Below are 24,387 nucleotides of genomic sequence, written 5' to 3'. Positions count from 1 at the left end.
CAGAATTTGAGGGCTTTAAAACGTTCGAGATATAAATTGTGTTATTCACATAAGTATATTTTTAATATTTCAGTTTATAGCACCAATTGCTTAAAAATTGAACACAATTTGCACAAAACACTAAATAATCAAATTTCGAACCTGTACCACTTTAAATAATAGTATTTCTAATATACCCAAAATTTGTAAATATTTTCCATTCTCAAAGTAGGCTAATTTAGCTTTCAACTTGTATTTCAAATCTTGAGAAACTAAGTTCTAAATGATTTACATTAAATCAAATCGAGAAACATGTATAGTGGAATGGCCTCTTCTGGTGCAACTGAAGAAAACGAACCTCAATTTGATGACTTTGACAATTATCATAATGAAGGTAAGTATTTTTTCCATTAAAAATACTTTATAGATTGGGATCTCTATTATTAGGTCATGGAATTAAAAATCTAGAGTCAAATGAATCAATACGAACATATTTATCGTCCACCGTTTACGCGGAAGATGAATTGGAAAATTTAGTAGAAATGGTGCAACGAATGACTATTTTATATTCACTTGATCACAGTGATTGGAGTGAGGACACCCTTAACATAATAAGAATGTGGTTATTAAAGCCTAGTAAGCCAATGCTTACAGTGTTTTACGATTCCAATATTATAACCGCCTGTCTGGGATTTCCAGTTGCTCCAATTCTTGATATAAGTTACTTTGTTCGATCACCTAATCAAATCTTTACCAGTGATTCGTTTCACGATTTTGTTAATTTTGGAACCATTCACAACGATGTTGATGGCTGCCTTCTTCGAGTTTTGGAGTTAGCGTATGCACCTGTATTTCGAAATCATTCAGAATGGGATGACAATATTAAGCAGCGATTTTGCAAAGCTTTGGACAAATTTCTAGTTTACTTAACAGGAATGCATTTTAAAATGTCGGGGATGACTGTGTTGTATGTTCCGTATATTGTTAAACAAATTCCAAGGGAAAACATTTCATATGATCCCGAGTTTGTTAAAAATCTTGAATCCATTTCAGTGTTTTGGGCAACACAAATTCGAACGCTCTTAAATGATAAGACATTAAACGTTCCTAATGATTTCGTTGTGTTAGAAGACGAATATGAATTCTGGCTTTACCGATGTAAGTATGTTGCTAGTACCAAGATTTGACGTATTAATTTCTGGTTGGTATAGTTGAAGTCTTACAGGCTTTGAATACCCAGTTGGAACAAGTCGATGTACAGAGTATCATTAAAATTTTGCGCAATTCTCACTCTGTATACATTAAACAAATTGATGAACTTATTTATGAGTCAAGCTACGAAATGGAAAGGGCTATGTCAAATATAAAATATCTACACCTACTTATGGATCCGTGTGCTGAAATTAATCTTACTGACAGCCCTGTAGTATTATCTCAATTATTACCAAAGATAATTAACCTTATACATTTTATTTGGGTAAATTCGGAGCATTACAATAGACGTGACTTGATAACAGGACTTTTTCGGGATTTAAGTAACAGAATTATTCGGTTCTGCACTGAAATGATTAACTTGGATAAGATACTTTCTGGCAGTTCTCGATTCGGAATAAAAGTTTGTAACTTATCTTTAAACTGCTGCCTTACCTATAAAGGAATATATAGTTTTATGGCAAAAGAAAATATTAAATTTGATAGTAGCTTAGGTTGGAATTTAGATAATGCAATGATTTTCAATCACGTTGATGCTTTTATGGAGCGATTAAATGATGTCATTGATATATGCGAGTCTATGATTGTTTTCGGACGTTTGGATGAAGCTGAGAGCATTCCTAAGCCACAATTTGGAGGTACTACTGGGCCTGAGTTTGAAAAAACAACCGAGCTAGTTGAAAGCCAGTTTTTATCTACCTTAACAGCATTAAATACCGATTCGAAAGAGTTAATACTTAATGTGCATAAAAATGATTGGTATGAAGAGGTTCTTAAATATCGGCGAACAGTTCGAAGCATGGATGAGACTGTGCAACGACTTATGTCAAATGTCTTTCTACATGTATGCAACGTTGAAGAGGCTATCGAATCTCTAAATGTGATGCTTTTCTATTCATACCGCAGCTCAATAAGAAAATCGTATTTGCGTCAAGTTACAGAGGTATGGCTACTATTTTGTAATGAAATGGACTCAACTTCACATAGCTTAATGGATCGCAGCAAATTACATGAGACGTGGGTGCCGTACTATGCTTCAAGGGCTATTGGCTATCGCATCAATATTGAGAGACTTGCTTGGCTTCGAAATCGATTAAATTCGTCTGAATGGTTACCAAATGTATCCGAAGCTTTAATCGTACTCAATAAGTTTGAAAACTTAAGAAAAGAGTTTGATAAGGAAATGAGAAAATCCTATGATGAATGGCAAAAAAATTGTTGTAGCCCATCCTTAAATCAAAAGCTGGATCGATTTTTGCTTGCTCGTAGTAAGAAAAAGAAAGGCCTTCTAGAGTGTAATATAGATCCAAGCATTTTAAGTATTTGTGACCAAGCACAACATTTTTCCCGTCTTGGATTTTCGGTGTTAGGCCCAGTACGAAAGATTTTCGAGAAACAAGATACTCTTCGATTTGTCTATAACAGTGTATTACAAGTCTGTTTAAATTATAATCATATTTTAGCGGCGTTATCTGAACAGGAGAGAAAGTTCTTCAGATCTCTTATACAGGCTTGTGACCGAAAGATTGCTCCTGGAGTTTTTAAATTGAGCTATGGTGGAGACTTAAGTGATGCGTATATTGCAGATTGTGCTAAACATACAACTAAACTACAGGAAACAATGGATATGTATAAACGGGCCAATAAAAATATAGCTCGAACCTGTGAAAAGATTTGTAATACACCAATGTTAAAATTCACGTTCACAGGGGCAGTTGCCATATCAATTTTTGAGAGTCATCTTTCTAATTACATCAGACGCGTAAGTAATGTACTACGAGGATTCTATAACACAATAACGGATCTACTATTTGCTGTTTTTATGAAGTTCCAACCGGTTATTGAGGATGTAAGTATTGAAGCTGAATGAACAAATATTAATTATATTTTTATACAAAACAATATCGAGTTAAATTTTTATATAAGAAGGGAAAAGTAATATTGGTTTTGTGCAATGTTCGTTTTATCTGATTTTTGTGTCAGTATGAATGCCGTTTCGTAGCTATTGATTTTATAGATTTTAAATTTGTATAATCTAATCCAAGTAGGATTACGTATTCGTGTAGACTCAAGTATAAATATCCCAAAGATCCCAAAGCTTATCGAATATCTTTATATCCTTGCCTACTACTCTCGCTTCTATTCTTGATAGTTTGACAACTATATGATATATTGTATTAATTTGTGGTTTGCGAGACGAAACCGAAAAATCATATTATAAATATATTATTTCTAACTCCTTTACCAATAAAGATCAATCCTTTTTAGATCGTAAGCAGTCAAAAAATTAAGTTGTAACATTAATCTTTAAGAAAAAATTTTGAATATAACCGCAACTTCAACTTCAATACAAACTTATGTAACCAATATATGCTCATAATATAAGTTCATAGATAATCAATTTTCTAGAAAAAATATCTTTCAAAACTCATTGAAAACCTTCCAAACAAAAAACAGACGAAGTTTAAAGATATGCAAACAAAAAAATTTATCGACAAACTTACTGTACTGATTTACTAGAAACTTTGTCATATCGTTTTCATATTCTGAATCTTTTTTCTAAGTTTCTCAATTCGGTTCAATTTTGCTGTGAGTGCCTCCTATTGTTTCGGACATCTACATTATTGAAAATTACATTTACATCTCAACATCTCAAGTATCGACATCTACAGTATCGACTTCAACATCGGCATCTTCATTATCGTCATATTCAATATTGACATCTTCATTATTGACATCTTTATTATAGATACCTTTATTATTGAAATCTACATTATTGACACCTGCAGTGTCGACAATTACGTCTACGTTATCGTATTGTATGTGTGAACGTTATCGATTGTTATCGAATAAAAACATGATTGAAATGCAGTTAATAAATTATATCTCGGACGGCGCAGACGAACGAACCAAGAATTGACTAGAATATAATCAAATGGAGGTTTTTGATTGGCTAATAAGAAGCAAACTTCCAAATGAGCCACAAAGGAGCATTTCTGACTTGAAAACCAAGTTGCAAGAGATGTGGGACTCAATACGAAAAAGGGTTAAATGCGTAATACAGGCCAAAGGGGACGTTACACAATTCTAATGCTTATTAAATTATTGTTTTAAGTATGATAGTAAATCATTTTACGCAGCGTTCGAATTTATAGTGGTAATTTTTTTCTTATCTACCGTTGTCGTTAAGAGAATAAAATTCTCTTTAAGACAAAATGCATTGGTATTTGTTATCTTTAGTAAAAAACATAAAAAATGCTGTTCGAATTATTAGTGGTTGGGGCTATATGCGTCCGAATATTTCTGTATACTTTGACTGTAATCCGAAAATATAGATTTTGAAGTTGGCATGACTCTAGCTCGGGTAATATTTAATATTTTATCTAGCTTGCAAGAATCGTATTGATTCAGAGTATCGATATGACTTCACTGTCTTCAAAACTTCTCAAAACATTCTCTTGAACTTTGACAAAAAAACTATTGATCTTTGTATAGTTCTTTTATAACATTGCAAAACTATAACTGGATTATGTTTCCTTCGAATTTTAGATGGTTACCCTTTTGGAAGCGTATTTGGAGTAACGATTTATGTTCAGCCGCAGAATGAGTACTTATAAGGTCCTGCCAACACGTGCACTTTTCAAAGGCGAGTCATTACGAAATTTTTGTACTAGAATTAGAGAATTGTTCTGAAATCTCACGACATTATATACAAGAAATATCAAAACATAACTTTTTAATCGCTGGTGCCTAAAATTACAAATATTGTTGAACTCCTTAATTCAGAGTTAAACGAAAGTTCGGAAGAAACTGTTTTCCATATCATATCATGTTATTCAGCATAAAGTTCAATTTGTACTACGTAGATAATATAGAATAAGCTTAAAATATTTAGCTTTTGATTGCATTATCAGGATATATATCAGTACGTATGCTTGAGTGCTACTACTTGAAGTGCACTTTTCGAATTGGCGTTTGGAATTTCGACGACTTCTCTTTAGTGTACCGTCAAATTGACTTTCCCATCTGGTCATTTCAAATTGCTGGTCTTGTTTTTTTTATATTCCATCTATATGGAGTCTTTATAGTCAATTTTTCTGAAAAGAGTATGAGATATAGTCATTGTTGTAGTTGAAAAATCAAGTATTTTCAATACATAAACCCATCTACGGCTTATTCGGATCCAACAGAGTAATTTAAAGAAAATAGCAGCTTCCGATTAGGAGATTAATCAGTCGTGACGTATTAAGCAAGTTGTAAGTTTAATAAGTTCGCAGGCTGATTGTCATTCACCATCAAGGCGACGATTATAGTGTTTTTTAAGGAAACGTCTAAAATCCTCGATTTCAGAACGAAAAATCTCCTGTTGAGATGCATTTTCAATTTCACACACTTCCGTACGAAGTTTATTTGCGAATCTGACAATGTTCCAGCTCTGTTCGCGGGGCAATTTATGATCTTGTAAACATTATCGATATCTACATTATCGACATCGACATCGATATTATAGACAATTACTTATAACATTATAGCCTATTACATCTATAATACCGACATCATCATTATCGAAATCTACATCAACATGATCGATATTGACATCTACATTATCGACATCCACATATAACATTATAGCCAATTACATCTACAATATCGACATCATCATTACCGAAATCTACATTTTCATCATCTACATCTACATATACATCGTCGGCATTATCGACATTATGGACATCCACATCTACATTATCGACAACTACATCTACTTCTCAATTATCGACCTCTACATTATTTAAATCTACATACACATTATCGATATCGACATCATCGTCATTACCGACATATTCATTATGGACACCTTCATTATTGACATCTGCAGTATCGACAATTATGTCTACATTATCGAAATCTACATCGACATCGTCGGCATTATGGACATTATTGACAATATTGACATTTACATTACATCTACATCTCAAGTATCGACATCTACTCTATCGACATCAACATTTTCGAAATCTACATCCACATTATCCATATCGACATTTTCATTATCGGCATCTTCATTATCGACATATTCATTATCGACATCATTATTAAAGATACCTATATTATTGAAATCTACATTATCGACATCTGCAGTATCGTCAATTACGTCCACGTTATCGCCGTATGGCGAACAAATTTTTTATATAGTTTTTGTATGTTCTATGCAATTTTGATTTTTGTTGGATTTTGAATACCAGCTCAAAATTTCCCCAAATTATTTAAATTAAAGTTCTGTTGGAGATAGCTATTATGTAAAGTCGTTTGCATCTTAACCAAGCCAATAGAATACACATCATATGCTGAAAATATCATTAACATCCATTAAGTAAAACAAAAGTCATTAAACACGTTTGGCTAATTTCAGCATCCATAAGAGCTAGAGACTCGAAATTTTGTTTGTATCGAATAAAAACATTATCGAAATGCAATTAATAAATTCTACGTCTTAATAGCTAGAGCCTCCAAATTTTATTAAAAATTAGTAAATTGGAATCGATACTCCGAATCGATAAATTTCTAGCAAGCCAGCACTTCTAAGGATCAGCAAGACTTTAGCTATAGTAAAGCAAATTTAATAAATATTCAGGTTAATTGTCAATTTAATTAAAAATGAAAATTTTCAATTTAAATTCCTTGTATTAGTTCTGATATAGAAAAAAATAAAGTTGAATCCGAATCGATACATTTCTGGCAAGCTAGCACTCCTAGAAATCAGCAAGACTTTAGTTATAGTAAACCAAATTTCAGAAATAGTCTGGTTAATCGCCAATTTAATTACGAATGAAATTTATCAATTAAAATACTGGTTTTTATAAAGGTAAAAGTAAAGTTGAATCTCAAATCAGTTAAAGATTACCCGAGCTAGAGTCGTGCAAACTTCATACTCCAAATATCCAAATATCGGATGAAAAGTACTTCACGTCCGTAAAATTTAATTTTTGTTTTTATGATAAGTTGTTACACTACTTATATTGTTGGCAACATTTTAATAATAAAACTTTTGTATAGTTTCTTATGAATCAAAAAGTTTTTTTTTGAATTCCAACATCGGGTAAATCTTAGCCGAGCTAGAGTAATTTAAAGTTCCTGAATTCTTCTTCGAAATGAAATAAATAAGTTAAAAAGGCCTGAAGCCACGGGTAATCAGTGAATACAATTCAATATCGCGAATCAATACGCTTCCATAATACTATTAAATCGGATGAAAAATACTCTAGTACAATCAGTAAAAATTAAAAACCCTCAATATTTCAAGACAGATCTGATTTCTACTATTATGATAAGGAGTTTCACTACATCGGGAAATAAATCTGTTGAATGTCGATTGATAGCATTGACTCATGGGAATTAAAAAAAAGTTGAGTCTAATATCGATTAAGGAATACCCTAGCTAGAGCAATAAAAAATTGAATTGTTATTTCCTCGGAAAAGAGAATGATGATGAGAAATACTCGTAATTATTCAAAATAAAAAGTCAAGTTTTTGCGCTCGACCTAACAACCTGTAATCTGCGTGTATGTATATATGTGCAGCAGTCACCAGCTTAGCTTGTGCGCTGTTGTAATATTTGTCTGCACATTTGCTATTTGTGCTCTCGAGCGCTGGTACGTTCTTGTTTCTGAACGAATATCGTTTCTCACGCTAGTGTGCATGTACAAGTGTGCATTTCTCCACACCGTTCATACAGTTATTCATACTGTGTGGTTGTGGTGTTTCTGCTAAATAGATAAGAGGTGTCAAATTCGTTCGTGAACAGCTTAAACATAATATATAGATATTGACGATCTAACAAGCATTAGTTAAAATTGTTGTATGGTTCATGAGCTTGCCGTTGAACAGTAGGTAATAATGCAAATGGTTCGATTGAACTTTAATTACAACAATCATGACTGGCACGTTATTAAAGAACTGAAGGCCTGTTGAATGCGTATAAAGACTTGACAAATGACATTGCCCAATAATGTCTTTGAAAGATTCGAAATTAAGTATCGATTGGAAATATTAAATCAATACATAGAAAGTGCATTTGAAACACAAGGGTTAGATGATATTAATTCGGATTTGGTGCCTCGGTCAACGCCAGAAGAGTTGTGTGGGTCAAGGCACTCCTAATAAATCGAAGTAACTATAGCCAAACAAAAAGGGAAGTTACGCCAATTCTACCATTATCAATATTGCGAAGACTCAGCGGCGAATACTTAAAAAATATACATTTTATTGGTATTTTTGAGAGTTTGGTTGACTTCGATGCAATTCTTATATTTTTTAATAGCATCTCCGCTCTGATTGATTCAGTACCGGGCCATATATACGTCCCTATTCTCTCTAGGATGTGATAAACAAATTTCTAATGATAAATAGTGACCAAGATGGGAAGAAAATCACGATTACACGAAACTCCGGTTGTAGCAAGTCTGCGAAGCTGCTTTGAACAGACGATATCATCACTTAACTGTACGTAGTATGAAGCGAAAAGCAGTTTACGACAGCATCGAAAGAAGTGCAAAAACTTCATTGGCTGTGGCTCAGATAAAACTGAGAAGACAAACGAAGGTACGCCACAGATATAATGTCAGATTTTGGAATATTAGGCTCCATTCGTACCAACCGGCGAAACTTGCAGATGAGATCACAGTATCTGATAGCGTATACTTAGCTGAAAAATAATAAAATTCAAATACATTTAACTCGAATTTGTAAATCCCAGAACAACAGCTGTGAGAGAAGTCGTTTGTAGAGACTATTTGCTGAAACTCCTCCAGCTCAAATCTGGCATTGGGTCAAATGAGCCCTACTGACTTCATTCCATGTCAATGCGAGCACAGATCATCAACCAAACCACGTTATCTGAACAGGAGAGAAAGTTCTTCAGATCTCTTATACAGGCTTGTGACCGAAAGATTGCTCCTGGAGTTTTTAAATTGAGCTATGGTGGAGACTTAAGTGATGCGTATATTGCAGATTGTGCTAAACATACAACTAAACTACAGGAAACAATGGATATGTATAAACGGGCCAATAAAAATATAGCTCGAACCTGTGAAAAGATTTGTAATACACCAATGTTAAAATTCACGTTCACAGGGGCAGTTGCCATATCAATTTTTGAGAGTCATCTTTCTAATTACATCAGACGCGTAAGTAATGTACTACGAGGATTCTATAACACAATAACGGATCTACTATTTGCTGTTTTTATGAAGTTCCAACCGGTTATTGAGGATGTAAGTATTGAAGCTGAATGAACAAATATTAATTATATTTTTATACAAAACAATATCGAGTTAAATTTTTATATAAGAAGGGAAAAGTAATATTGGTTTTGTGCAATGTTCGTTTTATCTGATTTTTGTGTCAGTATGAATGCCGTTTCGTAGCTATTGATTTTATAGATTTTAAATTTGTATAATCTAATCCAAGTAGGATTACGTATTCGTGTAGACTCAAGTATAAATATCCCAAAGATCCCAAAGCTTATCGAATATCTTTATATCCTTGCCTACTACTCTCGCTTCTATTCTTGATAGTTTGACAACTATATGATATATTGTATTAATTTGTGGTTTGCGAGACGAAACCGAAAAATCATATTATAAATATATTATTTCTAACTCCTTTACCAATAAAGATCAATCCTTTTTAGATCGTAAGCAGTCAAAAAATTAAGTTGTAACATTAATCTTTAAGAAAAAATTTTGAATATAACCGCAACTTCAACTTCAATACAAACTTATGTAACCAATATATGCTCATAATATAAGTTCATAGATAATCAATTTTCTAGAAAAAATATCTTTCAAAACTCATTGAAAACCTTCCAAACAAAAAACAGACGAAGTTTAAAGATATGCAAACAAAAAAATTTATCGACAAACTTACTGTACTGATTTACTAGAAACTTTGTCATATCGTTTTCATATTCTGAATCTTTTTTCTAAGTTTCTCAATTCGGTTCAATTTTGCTGTGAGTGCCTCCTATTGTTTCGGACATCTACATTATTGAAAATTACATTTACATCTCAACATCTCAAGTATCGACATCTACAGTATCGACTTCAACATCGGCATCTTCATTATCGTCATATTCAATATTGACATCTTCATTATTGACATCTTTATTATAGATACCTTTATTATTGAAATCTACATTATTGACACCTGCAGTGTCGACAATTACGTCTACGTTATCGTATTGTATGTGTGAACGTTATCGATTGTTATCGAATAAAAACATGATTGAAATGCAGTTAATAAATTATATCTCGGACGGCGCAGACGAACGAACCAAGAATTGACTAGAATATAATCAAATGGAGGTTTTTGATTGGCTAATAAGAAGCAAACTTCCAAATGAGCCACAAAGGAGCATTTCTGACTTGAAAACCAAGTTGCAAGAGATGTGGGACTCAATACGAAAAAGGGTTAAATGCGTAATACAGGCCAAAGGGGACGTTACACAATTCTAATGCTTATTAAATTATTGTTTTAAGTATGATAGTAAATCATTTTACGCAGCGTTCGAATTTATAGTGGTAATTTTTTTCTTATCTACCGTTGTCGTTAAGAGAATAAAATTCTCTTTAAGACAAAATGCATTGGTATTTGTTATCTTTAGTAAAAAACATAAAAAATGCTGTTCGAATTATTAGTGGTTGGGGCTATATGCGTCCGAATATTTCTGTATACTTTGACTGTAATCCGAAAATATAGATTTTGAAGTTGGCATGACTCTAGCTCGGGTAATATTTAATATTTTATCTAGCTTGCAAGAATCGTATTGATTCAGAGTATCGATATGACTTCACTGTCTTCAAAACTTCTCAAAACATTCTCTTGAACTTTGACAAAAAAACTATTGATCTTTGTATAGTTCTTTTATAACATTGCAAAACTATAACTGGATTATGTTTCCTTCGAATTTTAGATGGTTACCCTTTTGGAAGCGTATTTGGAGTAACGATTTATGTTCAGCCGCAGAATGAGTACTTATAAGGTCCTGCCAACACGTGCACTTTTCAAAGGCGAGTCATTACGAAATTTTTGTACTAGAATTAGAGAATTGTTCTGAAATCTCACGACATTATATACAAGAAATATCAAAACATAACTTTTTAATCGCTGGTGCCTAAAATTACAAATATTGTTGAACTCCTTAATTCAGAGTTAAACGAAAGTTCGGAAGAAACTGTTTTCCATATCATATCATGTTATTCAGCATAAAGTTCAATTTGTACTACGTAGATAATATAGAATAAGCTTAAAATATTTAGCTTTTGATTGCATTATCAGGATATATATCAGTACGTATGCTTGAGTGCTACTACTTGAAGTGCACTTTTCGAATTGGCGTTTGGAATTTCGACGACTTCTCTTTAGTGTACCGTCAAATTGACTTTCCCATCTGGTCATTTCAAATTGCTGGTCTTGTTTTTTTTATATTCCATCTATATGGAGTCTTTATAGTCAATTTTTCTGAAAAGAGTATGAGATATAGTCATTGTTGTAGTTGAAAAATCAAGTATTTTCAATACATAAACCCATCTACGGCTTATTCGGATCCAACAGAGTAATTTAAAGAAAATAGCAGCTTCCGATTAGGAGATTAATCAGTCGTGACGTATTAAGCAAGTTGTAAGTTTAATAAGTTCGCAGGCTGATTGTCATTCACCATCAAGGCGACGATTATAGTGTTTTTTAAGGAAACGTCTAAAATCCTCGATTTCAGAACGAAAAATCTCCTGTTGAGATGCATTTTCAATTTCACACACTTCCGTACGAAGTTTATTTGCGAATCTGACAATGTTCCAGCTCTGTTCGCGGGGCAATTTATGATCTTGTAAACATTATCGATATCTACATTATCGACATCGACATCGATATTATAGACAATTACTTATAACATTATAGCCTATTACATCTATAATACCGACATCATCATTATCGAAATCTACATCAACATGATCGATATTGACATCTACATTATCGACATCCACATATAACATTATAGCCAATTACATCTACAATATCGACATCATCATTACCGAAATCTACATTTTCATCATCTACATCTACATATACATCGTCGGCATTATCGACATTATGGACATCCACATCTACATTATCGACAACTACATCTACTTCTCAATTATCGACCTCTACATTATTTAAATCTACATACACATTATCGATATCGACATCATCGTCATTACCGACATATTCATTATGGACACCTTCATTATTGACATCTGCAGTATCGACAATTATGTCTACATTATCGAAATCTACATCGACATCGTCGGCATTATGGACATTATTGACAATATTGACATTTACATTACATCTACATCTCAAGTATCGACATCTACTCTATCGACATCAACATTTTCGAAATCTACATCCACATTATCCATATCGACATTTTCATTATCGGCATCTTCATTATCGACATATTCATTATCGACATCATTATTAAAGATACCTATATTATTGAAATCTACATTATCGACATCTGCAGTATCGTCAATTACGTCCACGTTATCGCCGTATGGCGAACAAATTTTTTATATAGTTTTTGTATGTTCTATGCAATTTTGATTTTTGTTGGATTTTGAATACCAGCTCAAAATTTCCCCAAATTATTTAAATTAAAGTTCTGTTGGAGATAGCTATTATGTAAAGTCGTTTGCATCTTAACCAAGCCAATAGAATACACATCATATGCTGAAAATATCATTAACATCCATTAAGTAAAACAAAAGTCATTAAACACGTTTGGCTAATTTCAGCATCCATAAGAGCTAGAGACTCGAAATTTTGTTTGTATCGAATAAAAACATTATCGAAATGCAATTAATAAATTCTACGTCTTAATAGCTAGAGCCTCCAAATTTTATTAAAAATTAGTAAATTGGAATCGATACTCCGAATCGATAAATTTCTAGCAAGCCAGCACTTCTAAGGATCAGCAAGACTTTAGCTATAGTAAAGCAAATTTAATAAATATTCAGGTTAATTGTCAATTTAATTAAAAATGAAAATTTTCAATTTAAATTCCTTGTATTAGTTCTGATATAGAAAAAAATAAAGTTGAATCCGAATCGATACATTTCTGGCAAGCTAGCACTCCTAGAAATCAGCAAGACTTTAGTTATAGTAAACCAAATTTCAGAAATAGTCTGGTTAATCGCCAATTTAATTACGAATGAAATTTATCAATTAAAATACTGGTTTTTATAAAGGTAAAAGTAAAGTTGAATCTCAAATCAGTTAAAGATTACCCGAGCTAGAGTCGTGCAAACTTCATACTCCAAATATCCAAATATCGGATGAAAAGTACTTCACGTCCGTAAAATTTAATTTTTGTTTTTATGATAAGTTGTTACACTACTTATATTGTTGGCAACATTTTAATAATAAAACTTTTGTATAGTTTCTTATGAATCAAAAAGTTTTTTTTTGAATTCCAACATCGGGTAAATCTTAGCCGAGCTAGAGTAATTTAAAGTTCCTGAATTCTTCTTCGAAATGAAATAAATAAGTTAAAAAGGCCTGAAGCCACGGGTAATCAGTGAATACAATTCAATATCGCGAATCAATACGCTTCCATAATACTATTAAATCGGATGAAAAATACTCTAGTACAATCAGTAAAAATTAAAAACCCTCAATATTTCAAGACAGATCTGATTTCTACTATTATGATAAGGAGTTTCACTACATCGGGAAATAAATCTGTTGAATGTCGATTGATAGCATTGACTCATGGGAATTAAAAAAAAGTTGAGTCTAATATCGATTAAGGAATACCCTAGCTAGAGCAATAAAAAATTGAATTGTTATTTCCTCGGAAAAGAGAATGATGATGAGAAATACTCGTAATTATTCAAAATAAAAAGTCAAGTTTTTGCGCTCGACCTAACAACCTGTAATCTGCGTGTATGTATATATGTGCAGCAGTCACCAGCTTAGCTTGTGCGCTGTTGTAATATTTGTCTGCACATTTGCTATTTGTGCTCTCGAGCGCTGGTACGTTCTTGTTTCTGAACGAATATCGTTTCTCACGCTAGTGTGCATGTACAAGTGTGCATTTCTCCACACCGTTCATACAGTTATTCATACTGTGTGGTTGTGGTGTTTCTGCTAAATAGATAAGAGGTGTCAAATTCGTTCGTGAACAGCTTAAACATAATATATAGATATTGACGATCTAACAAGCATTAGTTAAAATTGTTGTATGGTTCATGAGCTTGCCGTTGAACAGTAGGTAATAATGCAAATGGTTCGATTGAACTTTAATTACAACAATCATGACTGGCACGTTATTAAAGAACTGAAGGCCTGTTGAATGCGTATAAAGACTTGACAAATGACATTGCCCAATAATGTCTTTGAAAGATTCGAAATTAAGTATCGATTGGAAATATTAAATCAATACATAGAAAGTGCATTTGAAACACAAGGGTTAGATGATATTAATTCGGATTTGGTGCCTCGGTCAACGCCAGAAGAGTTGTGTGGGTCAAGGCACTCCTAATAAATCGAAGTAACTATAGCCAAACAAAAAGGGAAGTTACGCCAATTCTACCATTATCAATATTGCGAAGACTCAGCGGCGAATACTTAAAAAATATACATTTTATTGGTATTTTTGAGAGTTTGGTTGACTTCGATGCAATTCTTATATTTTTTAATAGCATCTCCGCTCTGATTGATTCAGTACCGGGCCATATATACGTCCCTATTCTCTCTAGGATGTGATAAACAAATTTCTAATGATAAATAGTGACCAAGATGGGAAGAAAATCACGATTACACGAAACTCCGGTTGTAGCAAGTCTGCGAAGCTGCTTTGAACAGACGATATCATCACTTAACTGTACGTAGTATGAAGCGAAAAGCAGTTTACGACAGCATCGAAAGAAGTGCAAAAACTTCATTGGCTGTGGCTCAGATAAAACTGAGAAGACAAACGAAGGTACGCCACAGATATAATGTCAGATTTTGGAATATTAGGCTCCATTCGTACCAACCGGCGAAACTTGCAGATGAGATCACAGTATCTGATAGCGTATACTTAGCTGAAAAATAATAAAATTCAAATACATTTAACTCGAATTTGTAAATCCCAGAACAACAGCTGTGAGAGAAGTCGTTTGTAGAGACTATTTGCTGAAACTCCTCCAGCTCAAATCTGGCATTGGGTCAAATGAGCCCTACTGACTTCATTCCATGTCAATGCGAGCACAGATCATCAACCAAACCACGTTATCTGAACAGGAGAGAAAGTTCTTCAGATCTCTTATACAGGCTTGTGACCGAAAGATTGCTCCTGGAGTTTTTAAATTGAGCTATGGTGGAGACTTAAGTGATGCGTATATTGCAGATTGTGCTAAACATACAACTAAACTACAGGAAACAATGGATATGTATAAACGGGCCAATAAAAATATAGCTCGAACCTGTGAAAAGATTTGTAATACACCAATGTTAAAATTCACGTTCACAGGGGCAGTTGCCATATCAATTTTTGAGAGTCATCTTTCTAATTACATCAGACGCGTAAGTAATGTACTACGAGGATTCTATAACACAATAACGGATCTACTATTTGCTGTTTTTATGAAGTTCCAACCGGTTATTGAGGATGTAAGTATTGAAGCTGAATGAACAAATATTAATTATATTTTTATACAAAACAATATCGAGTTAAATTTTTATATAAGAAGGGAAAAGTAATATTGGTTTTGTGCAATGTTCGTTTTATCTGATTTTTGTGTCAGTATGAATGCCGTTTCGTAGCTATTGATTTTATAGATTTTAAATTTGTATAATCTAATCCAAGTAGGATTACGTATTCGTGTAGACTCAAGTATAAATATCCCAAAGATCCCAAAGCTTATCGAATGTCTTTATATCCTTGCCTACTACTCTCGCTTCTATTCTTGATAGTTTGACAACTATATGATATATTGTATTAATTTGTGGTTTGCGAGACGAAACCGAAAAATCATATTATAAATATATTATTTCTAACTCCTTTACCAATAAAGATCAATCCTTTTTAGATCGTAAGCAGTCAAAAAATTAAGTTGTAACATTAATCTTTAAGAAAAAATTTTGAATATAACCGCAACTTCAACTTCAATACAAACTTATGTAACCAATATATGCTCATAATATAAGTTCATAGATAATCAATTTTCTAGAAAAAATATCTTTCAAAACTCATTGAAAACCTTCCAAACAAAAAACAGACGAAGTTTAAAGATATGCAAACAAAAAAATTTATCGACAAACTTACTGTACTGATTTACTAGAAACTTTGTCATATCGTTTTCATATTCTGAATCTTTTTTCTAAGTTTCTCAATTCGGTTCAATTTTGCTGTGAGTGCCTCCTATTGTTTCGGACATCTACATTATTGAAAATTACATTTACATCTCAACATCTCAAGTATCGACATCTACAGTATCGACTTCAACATCGGCATCTTCATTATCGTCATATTCAATATTGACATCTTCATTATTGACATCTTTATTATAGATACCTTTATTATTGAAATCTACATTATTGACACCTGCAGTGTCGACAATTACGTCTACGTTATCGTATTGTATGTGTGAACGTTATCGATTGTTATCGAATAAAAACATGATTGAAATGCAGTTAATAAATTATATCTCGGACGGCGCAGACGAACGAACCAAGAATTGACTAGAATATAATCAAATGGAGGTTTTTGATTGGCTAATAAGAAGCAAACTTCCAAATGAGCCACAAAGGAGCATTTCTGACTTGAAAACCAAGTTGCAAGAGATGTGGGACTCAATACGAAAAAGGGTTAAATGCGTAATACAGGCCAAAGGGGACGTTACACAATTCTAATGCTTATTAAATTATTGTTTTAAGTATGATAGTAAATCATTTTACGCAGCGTTCGAATTTATAGTGGTAATTTTTTTCTTATCTACCGTTGTCGTTAAGAGAATAAAATTCTCTTTAAGACAAAATGCATTGGTATTTGTTATCTTTAGTAAAAAACATAAAAAATGCTGTTCGAATTATTAGTGGTTGGGGCTATATGCGTCCGAATATTTCTGTATACTTTGACTGTAATCCGAAAATATAGATTTTGAAGTTGGCATGACTCTAGCTCGGGTAATATTTAATATTTTATCTAGCTTGCAAGAATCGTATTGATTCAGAGTATCGATATGACTTCACTGTCTTCAAAACTTCTCAAAACATTCTCTTGAACTTTGACAAAAAAACTATTGATCTTTGTATAGTTCTTTTATAACATTGCAAAACTATAACTGGATTATGTTTCCTTCGAATTTTAGATGGTTACCCTTTTGGAAGCGTATTTGGAGTAACGATTTATGTTCAGCCGCAGAATGAGTACTTATAAGGTCCTGCCAACACGTGCACTTTTCAAAGGCGAGTCATTACGAAATTTTTGTACTAGAATTAGAGAATTGTTCTGAAATCTCACGACATTATATACAAGAAATATCAAAACATAACTTTTTAATCGCTGGTGCCTAAAATTACAAATATTGTTGAACTCCTTAATTCAGAGTTAAACGAAAGTTCGGAAGAAACTGTTTTCCATATCATATCATGTTATTCAGCATAAAGTTCAATTTGTACTACGTAGATAATATAGAATAAGCTTAAAATATTTAGCTTTTGATTGCATTATCAGGATATATATCAGTACGTATGCTTGAGTGCTACTACTTGAAGTGCACTTTTCGAATTGGCGTTTGGAATTTCGACGACTTCTCTTTAGTGTACCGTCAAATTGACTTTCCCATCTGGTCATTTCAAATTGCTGGTCTTGTTTTTTTTATATTCCATCTATATGGAGTCTTTATAGTCAATTTTTCTGAAAAGAGTATGAGATATAGTCATTGTTGTAGTTGAAAAATCAAGTATTTTCAATACATAAACCCATCTACGGCTTATTCGGATCCAACAGAGTAATTTAAAGAAAATAGCAGCTTCCGATTAGGAGATTAATCAGTCGTGACGTATTAAGCAAGTTGTAAGTTTAATAAGTTCGCAGGCTGATTGTCATTCACCATCAAGGCGACGATTATAGTGTTTTTTAAGGAAACGTCTAAAATCCTCGATTTCAGAACGAAAAATCTCCTGTTGAGATGCATTTTCAATTTCACACACTTCCGTACGAAGTTTATTTGCGAATCTGACAATGTTCCAGCTCTGTTCGCGGGGCAATTTATGATCTTGTAAACATTATCGATATCTACATTATCGACATCGACATCGATATTATAGACAATTACTTATAACATTATAGCCTATTACATCTATAATACCGACATCATCATTATCGAAATCTACATCAACATGATCGATATTGACATCTACATTATCGACATCCACATATAACATTATAGCCAATTACATCTACAATATCGACATCATCATTACCGAAATCTACATTTTCATCATCTACATCTACATATACATCGTCGGCATTATCGACATTATGGACATCCACATCTACATTATCGACAACTACATCTACTTCTCAATTATCGACCTCTACATTATTTAAATCTACATACACATTATCGATATCGACATCATCGTCATTACCGACATATTCATTATGGACACCTTCATTATTGACATCTGCAGTATCGACAATTATGTCTACATTATCGAAATCTACATCGACATCGTCGGCATTATGGACATTATTGACAATATTGACATTTACATTACATCTACATCTCAAGTATCGACATCTACTCTATCGACATCAACATTTTCGAAATCTACATCCACATTATCCATATCGACATTTTCATTATCGGCATCTTCATTATCGACATATTCATTATCGACATCATTATTAAAGATACCTATATTATTGAAATCTACATTATCGACATCTGCAGTATCGTCAATTACGTCCACGTTATCGCCGTATGGCGAACAAATTTTTTATATAGTTTTTGTATGTTCTATGCAATTTTGATTTTTGTTGGATTTTGAATACCAGCTCAAAATTTCCCCAAATTATTTAAATTAAAGTTCTGTTGGAGATAGCTATTATGTAAAGTCGTTTGCATCTTAACCAAGCCAATAGAATACACATCATATGCTGAAAATATCATTAACATCCATTAAGTAAAACAAAAGTCATTAAACACGTTTGGCTAATTTCAGCATCCATAAGAGCTAGAGACTCGAAATTTTGTTTGTATCGAATAAAAACATTATCGAAATGCAATTAATAAATTCTACGTCTTAATAGCTAGAGCCTCCAAATTTTATTAAAAATTAGTAAATTGGAATCGATACTCCGAATCGATAAATTTCTAGCAAGCCAGCACTTCTAAGGATCAGCAAGACTTTAGCTATAGTAAAGCAAATTTAATAAATATTCAGGTTAATTGTCAATTTAATTAAAAATGAAAATTTTCAATTTAAATTCCTTGTATTAGTTCTGATATAGAAAAAAATAAAGTTGAATCCGAATCGATACATTTCTGGCAAGCTAGCACTCCTAGAAATCAGCAAGACTTTAGTTATAGTAAACCAAATTTCAGAAATAGTCTGGTTAATCGCCAATTTAATTACGAATGAAATTTATCAATTAAAATACTGGTTTTTATAAAGGTAAAAGTAAAGTTGAATCTCAAATCAGTTAAAGATTACCCGAGCTAGAGTCGTGCAAACTTCATACTCCAAATATCCAAATATCGGATGAAAAGTACTTCACGTCCGTAAAATTTAATTTTTGTTTTTATGATAAGTTGTTACACTACTTATATTGTTGGCAACATTTTAATAATAAAACTTTTGTATAGTTTCTTATGAATCAAAAAGTTTTTTTTTGAATTCCAACATCGGGTAAATCTTAGCCGAGCTAGAGTAATTTAAAGTTCCTGAATTCTTCTTCGAAATGAAATAAATAAGTTAAAAAGGCCTGAAGCCACGGGTAATCAGTGAATACAATTCAATATCGCGAATCAATACGCTTCCATAATACTATTAAATCGGATGAAAAATACTCTAGTACAATCAGTAAAAATTAAAAACCCTCAATATTTCAAGACAGATCTGATTTCTACTATTATGATAAGGAGTTTCACTACATCGGGAAATAAATCTGTTGAATGTCGATTGATAGCATTGACTCATGGGAATTAAAAAAAAGTTGAGTCTAATATCGATTAAGGAATACCCTAGCTAGAGCAATAAAAAATTGAATTGTTATTTCCTCGGAAAAGAGAATGATGATGAGAAATACTCGTAATTATTCAAAATAAAAAGTCAAGTTTTTGCGCTCGACCTAACAACCTGTAATCTGCGTGTATGTATATATGTGCAGCAGTCACCAGCTTAGCTTGTGCGCTGTTGTAATATTTGTCTGCACATTTGCTATTTGTGCTCTCGAGCGCTGGTACGTTCTTGTTTCTGAACGAATATCGTTTCTCACGCTAGTGTGCATGTACAAGTGTGCATTTCTCCACACCGTTCATACAGTTATTCATACTGTGTGGTTGTGGTGTTTCTGCTAAATAGATAAGAGGTGTCAAATTCGTTCGTGAACAGCTTAAACATAATATATAGATATTGACGATCTAACAAGCATTAGTTAAAATTGTTGTATGGTTCATGAGCTTGCCGTTGAACAGTAGGTAATAATGCAAATGGTTCGATTGAACTTTAATTACAACAATCATGACTGGCACGTTATTAAAGAACTGAAGGCCTGTTGAATGCGTATAAAGACTTGACAAATGACATTGCCCAATAATGTCTTTGAAAGATTCGAAATTAAGTATCGATTGGAAATATTAAATCAATACATAGAAAGTGCATTTGAAACACAAGGGTTAGATGATATTAATTCGGATTTGGTGCCTCGGTCAACGCCAGAAGAGTTGTGTGGGTCAAGGCACTCCTAATAAATCGAAGTAACTATAGCCAAACAAAAAGGGAAGTTACGCCAATTCTACCATTATCAATATTGCGAAGACTCAGCGGCGAATACTTAAAAAATATACATTTTATTGGTATTTTTGAGAGTTTGGTTGACTTCGATGCAATTCTTATATTTTTTAATAGCATCTCCGCTCTGATTGATTCAGTACCGGGCCATATATACGTCCCTATTCTCTCTAGGATGTGATAAACAAATTTCTAATGATAAATAGTGACCAAGATGGGAAGAAAATCACGATTACACGAAACTCCGGTTGTAGCAAGTCTGCGAAGCTGCTTTGAACAGACGATATCATCACTTAACTGTACGTAGTATGAAGCGAAAAGCAGTTTACGACAGCATCGAAAGAAGTGCAAAAACTTCATTGGCTGTGGCTCAGATATAACTGAGAAGACAAACAAAGGTACGCCACAGATATAATGTCAGATTTTGGAATATTAGGCTCCATTCGTACCAACCGGCGAAACTTGCAGATGAGATAACTTTATCTGATATCGTATACTAGTTAACAAGTAACCCTCGCGCTATAACTTTGTAGAATAAGTACTACCCTCACGTGCGCATTCCGCTGACGCGCCAGAGTCAGCTCAATGCCCAAAGTCAGCACTGGTAACATGATGCTTGACGTTGCGCAAGTAGATTTGTTTATCAGTTATGCTGACTCGGCTATTCCGGCTATTTACTTTGCACAGCCTTAAGCTTTAGCTTTCGCTTTTGTTCCATTTTAGTTTTAGTTTGTACCAAGCATTTAAAGAGATAACAATAAATTGTGCTTGCTCCGGCTTTGCCGTAAATAAATGATGTATTATTATTGATTATAATTATTGTACCACAAGGCCAATAATGGGGAGTCAAGTCAACTCCCCAACATAATCTTCCTATACGATTCACCTATACATTTGGATATCTCGCATTGAGGGAACCTCATCTAGCGACGAGGGACTCAGAGATCCAATAATTGGCGCCCAACAAAACAGTCTACGAACCCACATTATGTCTCCGTTAATGTAAGTTCATAAAGTTTTAATTTCAAGTCAAACCACACATTAAGTGAAACGAATAAACAAATAATAAAAATACACCAGCGTGATTGGCAGCAGTGAATATAGTGACAATATAAAAAAAAAAAAACAAACGCAAGTTTATCATGTTCTTTGCCAAGTTAGCCATTAAATAAAAAAAAGCTTGTAAAAACACAGCAGTGATTGATTTGTTTCAGTGCAGTTCCGTAAATCAATGAGCCGTTTTGATTTAAATAGGCAAATAAAAACAGAAATCCCTAGTGACGAAGTGTGGGATACAGATCCCGAAGATAGATAGCGCCTTACAGTGTCAAGAGACATCGACTGGAATTAAATCAGTTACAACAACAATTAAATAGCTTGCGAATAGAAGTGCCTCAGGTAGAAACATACCAAAGAATATCGGTAGACCCAAATATTAGGTGTGACCTACAACTTAACATAATAATATCGGTACCCGATTTTAACGGCATACCAGATGAATACGTAGCATGGAGGCAATCGGCCACCGATGCCTACGAATTATTCAGATCCTACGAGGGCAGTGCTAACTATTACCAAGCGGTAACAATTATCCGGAATAAAATCCGAGGACGAGCAAGAGCACTGTTAGTTTCGCACAACACTGTGCTGAATTTTGAGGCTATAATAGCTAGGCTGGATTGCACCTATGGAGACAAAACTTCGCTACGCCTCTTACGACAAGGATTAGAATTGGCCAGACAAAGTGACCTAAGCCTCATGAGCTACTATGACGAAGTTGAACGAAAATTGACTTTGGTCACGAATAAAATCGTCATGTCTCATGAGGCCCAACAAGCCATACTGCTTAATGATGAGGTTAGATCAGATGCTCTACATGCATTCGTCTCGGGTCTAAGAAAGAACCTAAGAGCAGCCGTGTTTCCAGCACAGCCAAAAGACTTACCGGCTGCATGGGCATTAGCCAGGGAGGCCGAAGCTAGTATCGAACGTAGCGCCTTTTCTGCATCATACGCTAGAGCGCTAGAAGAAAGAGCTCAGGGGAGCGAGGGCAACAAATACAGCTCACACAATAAGCAAGGCAAAAATAATAGGGACAACAAGGATCAAGAAAGAAACCCTCATTTTGTAAAAAAACAGCAGAACCATCAGGAAAGCAAGAAAGGTATCGAGGAAGATCCACCCGTGCCAATGGAAGTCGATAACTCTTCCAAGTTTAGACAACGCACGGAGTTCGGAAATAATCAGAACTTAGGTTCACACCCCCAGAAAAGGGCAAACGCGTCAGAGCGTTTTACAGGCCCCAGACGATAAAATGTGAACAATATAGCTCAAAACAACTCAGCCGACGAAGATCAAAAATACAAGGAGGCAGCAGAAAATGCTGTAGCTTGTATTAAAGACGAAACCAAGTCCATTGCCTCAATGATTCGTTGAATTTATTAGGGAACGCTTCCGGCTGCTGTTCATTAAACGACAGTTGGCTGGGAGAACCTTAAACATTTTGATAGATACCGGGGCGGCTAAGAACTATATCAGGCCCGTAAAGGAGCTAAAAGTAGTTACACCAGCCGATAAGCCCTTCACTCGATCCACGGCTCCAGTAAAGTTAAAGATAAATGTCTGGTCAAGATTTTTGAGCAGACATCCCCCTTTTTCCTGTTAGACATACTCACCTTGTTCGACGCCATTATAGGCTTCGACCTTCTAACGCATGCGGGAGTCACGTTGGACCTTCAGGATAACACCTTGAAATACCTAGACAAACAAGAAACGTTAGGATTCTATGAGTGTTCTAATGTCAATTTCACCAATATGAACGACATAGTTGTACCAAAATCGGTAAAAAAGGAATTCAGAGACATGGTCACAAAGAGGAAAAAAGCGTTCTCGACCTCTAACGAGGCGTTACCTTTCAATACCTCTGTTGTTGCCACAGTTAGAACTGGAGACAGCGAACCAATATACTCTAAGTGGTACCCCCTGCCAATGGGTGTAACTGACTTTGTAAACAAAGAAATTGAATGTATACTCAACGATGGTATAATCAGACCATCAAGGTCACCGTACAACAGCCCAGTCTGGATTGTCGACAAAAAAGGGACCGACAGCAACGGCGACAAAAACAAACGCCTTGTGATCGACTTTAGAAAG

General features: G+C 33.8%; 1 protein-coding gene across 3 annotated transcripts; it reads left to right on the top strand.

The window, feature by feature from the left end:
- Window positions 1–234: 234 nt before the first annotated feature.
- On the top strand, window positions 235–10,673 carry LOC111600159 (dynein heavy chain 2, axonemal-like). 3 transcript variants are annotated; one of them, XM_030224291.1, is made up of 5 exons: window positions 235–373; window positions 427–1,137; window positions 1,191–2,688; window positions 9,110–9,461; window positions 10,362–10,673. In XM_030224291.1, exons 1-5 carry the CDS (start codon window positions 292–294, stop codon window positions 10,530–10,532), a joined length of 2,814 nt encoding a protein of 937 aa, XP_030080151.1. In that variant the 5' UTR covers window positions 235–291; the 3' UTR covers window positions 10,533–10,673. The 3 variants fall into 3 exon arrangements, with proteins under 3 accessions (XP_030080151.1, XP_030080152.1, XP_030080150.1); XM_030224292.1 differs by lacking the exons at window positions 9,110–9,461; window positions 10,362–10,673 and adding an exon at window positions 3,941–4,252 and having other exon boundaries at window positions 448–1,137; window positions 1,191–3,040; XM_030224290.1 differs by lacking the exons at window positions 9,110–9,461; window positions 10,362–10,673 and adding an exon at window positions 3,941–4,252 and having other exon boundaries at window positions 1,191–3,040.
- Window positions 10,674–24,387: the final 13,714 nt, after the last annotated feature.

Source organism: Drosophila hydei, unplaced genomic scaffold, assembly GCF_003285905.1.
Source record: "Drosophila hydei strain 15085-1641.00,03,60 unplaced genomic scaffold, DhydRS2 tig00000463-arrow-arrow-pilon, whole genome shotgun sequence".
Lineage (NCBI taxonomy): Eukaryota > Metazoa > Arthropoda > Insecta > Diptera > Drosophilidae > Drosophila > Drosophila hydei.
Note: the sequence above shows the minus strand (reverse complement) of the source record. Positions and strands in the feature narration are given on the sequence as shown.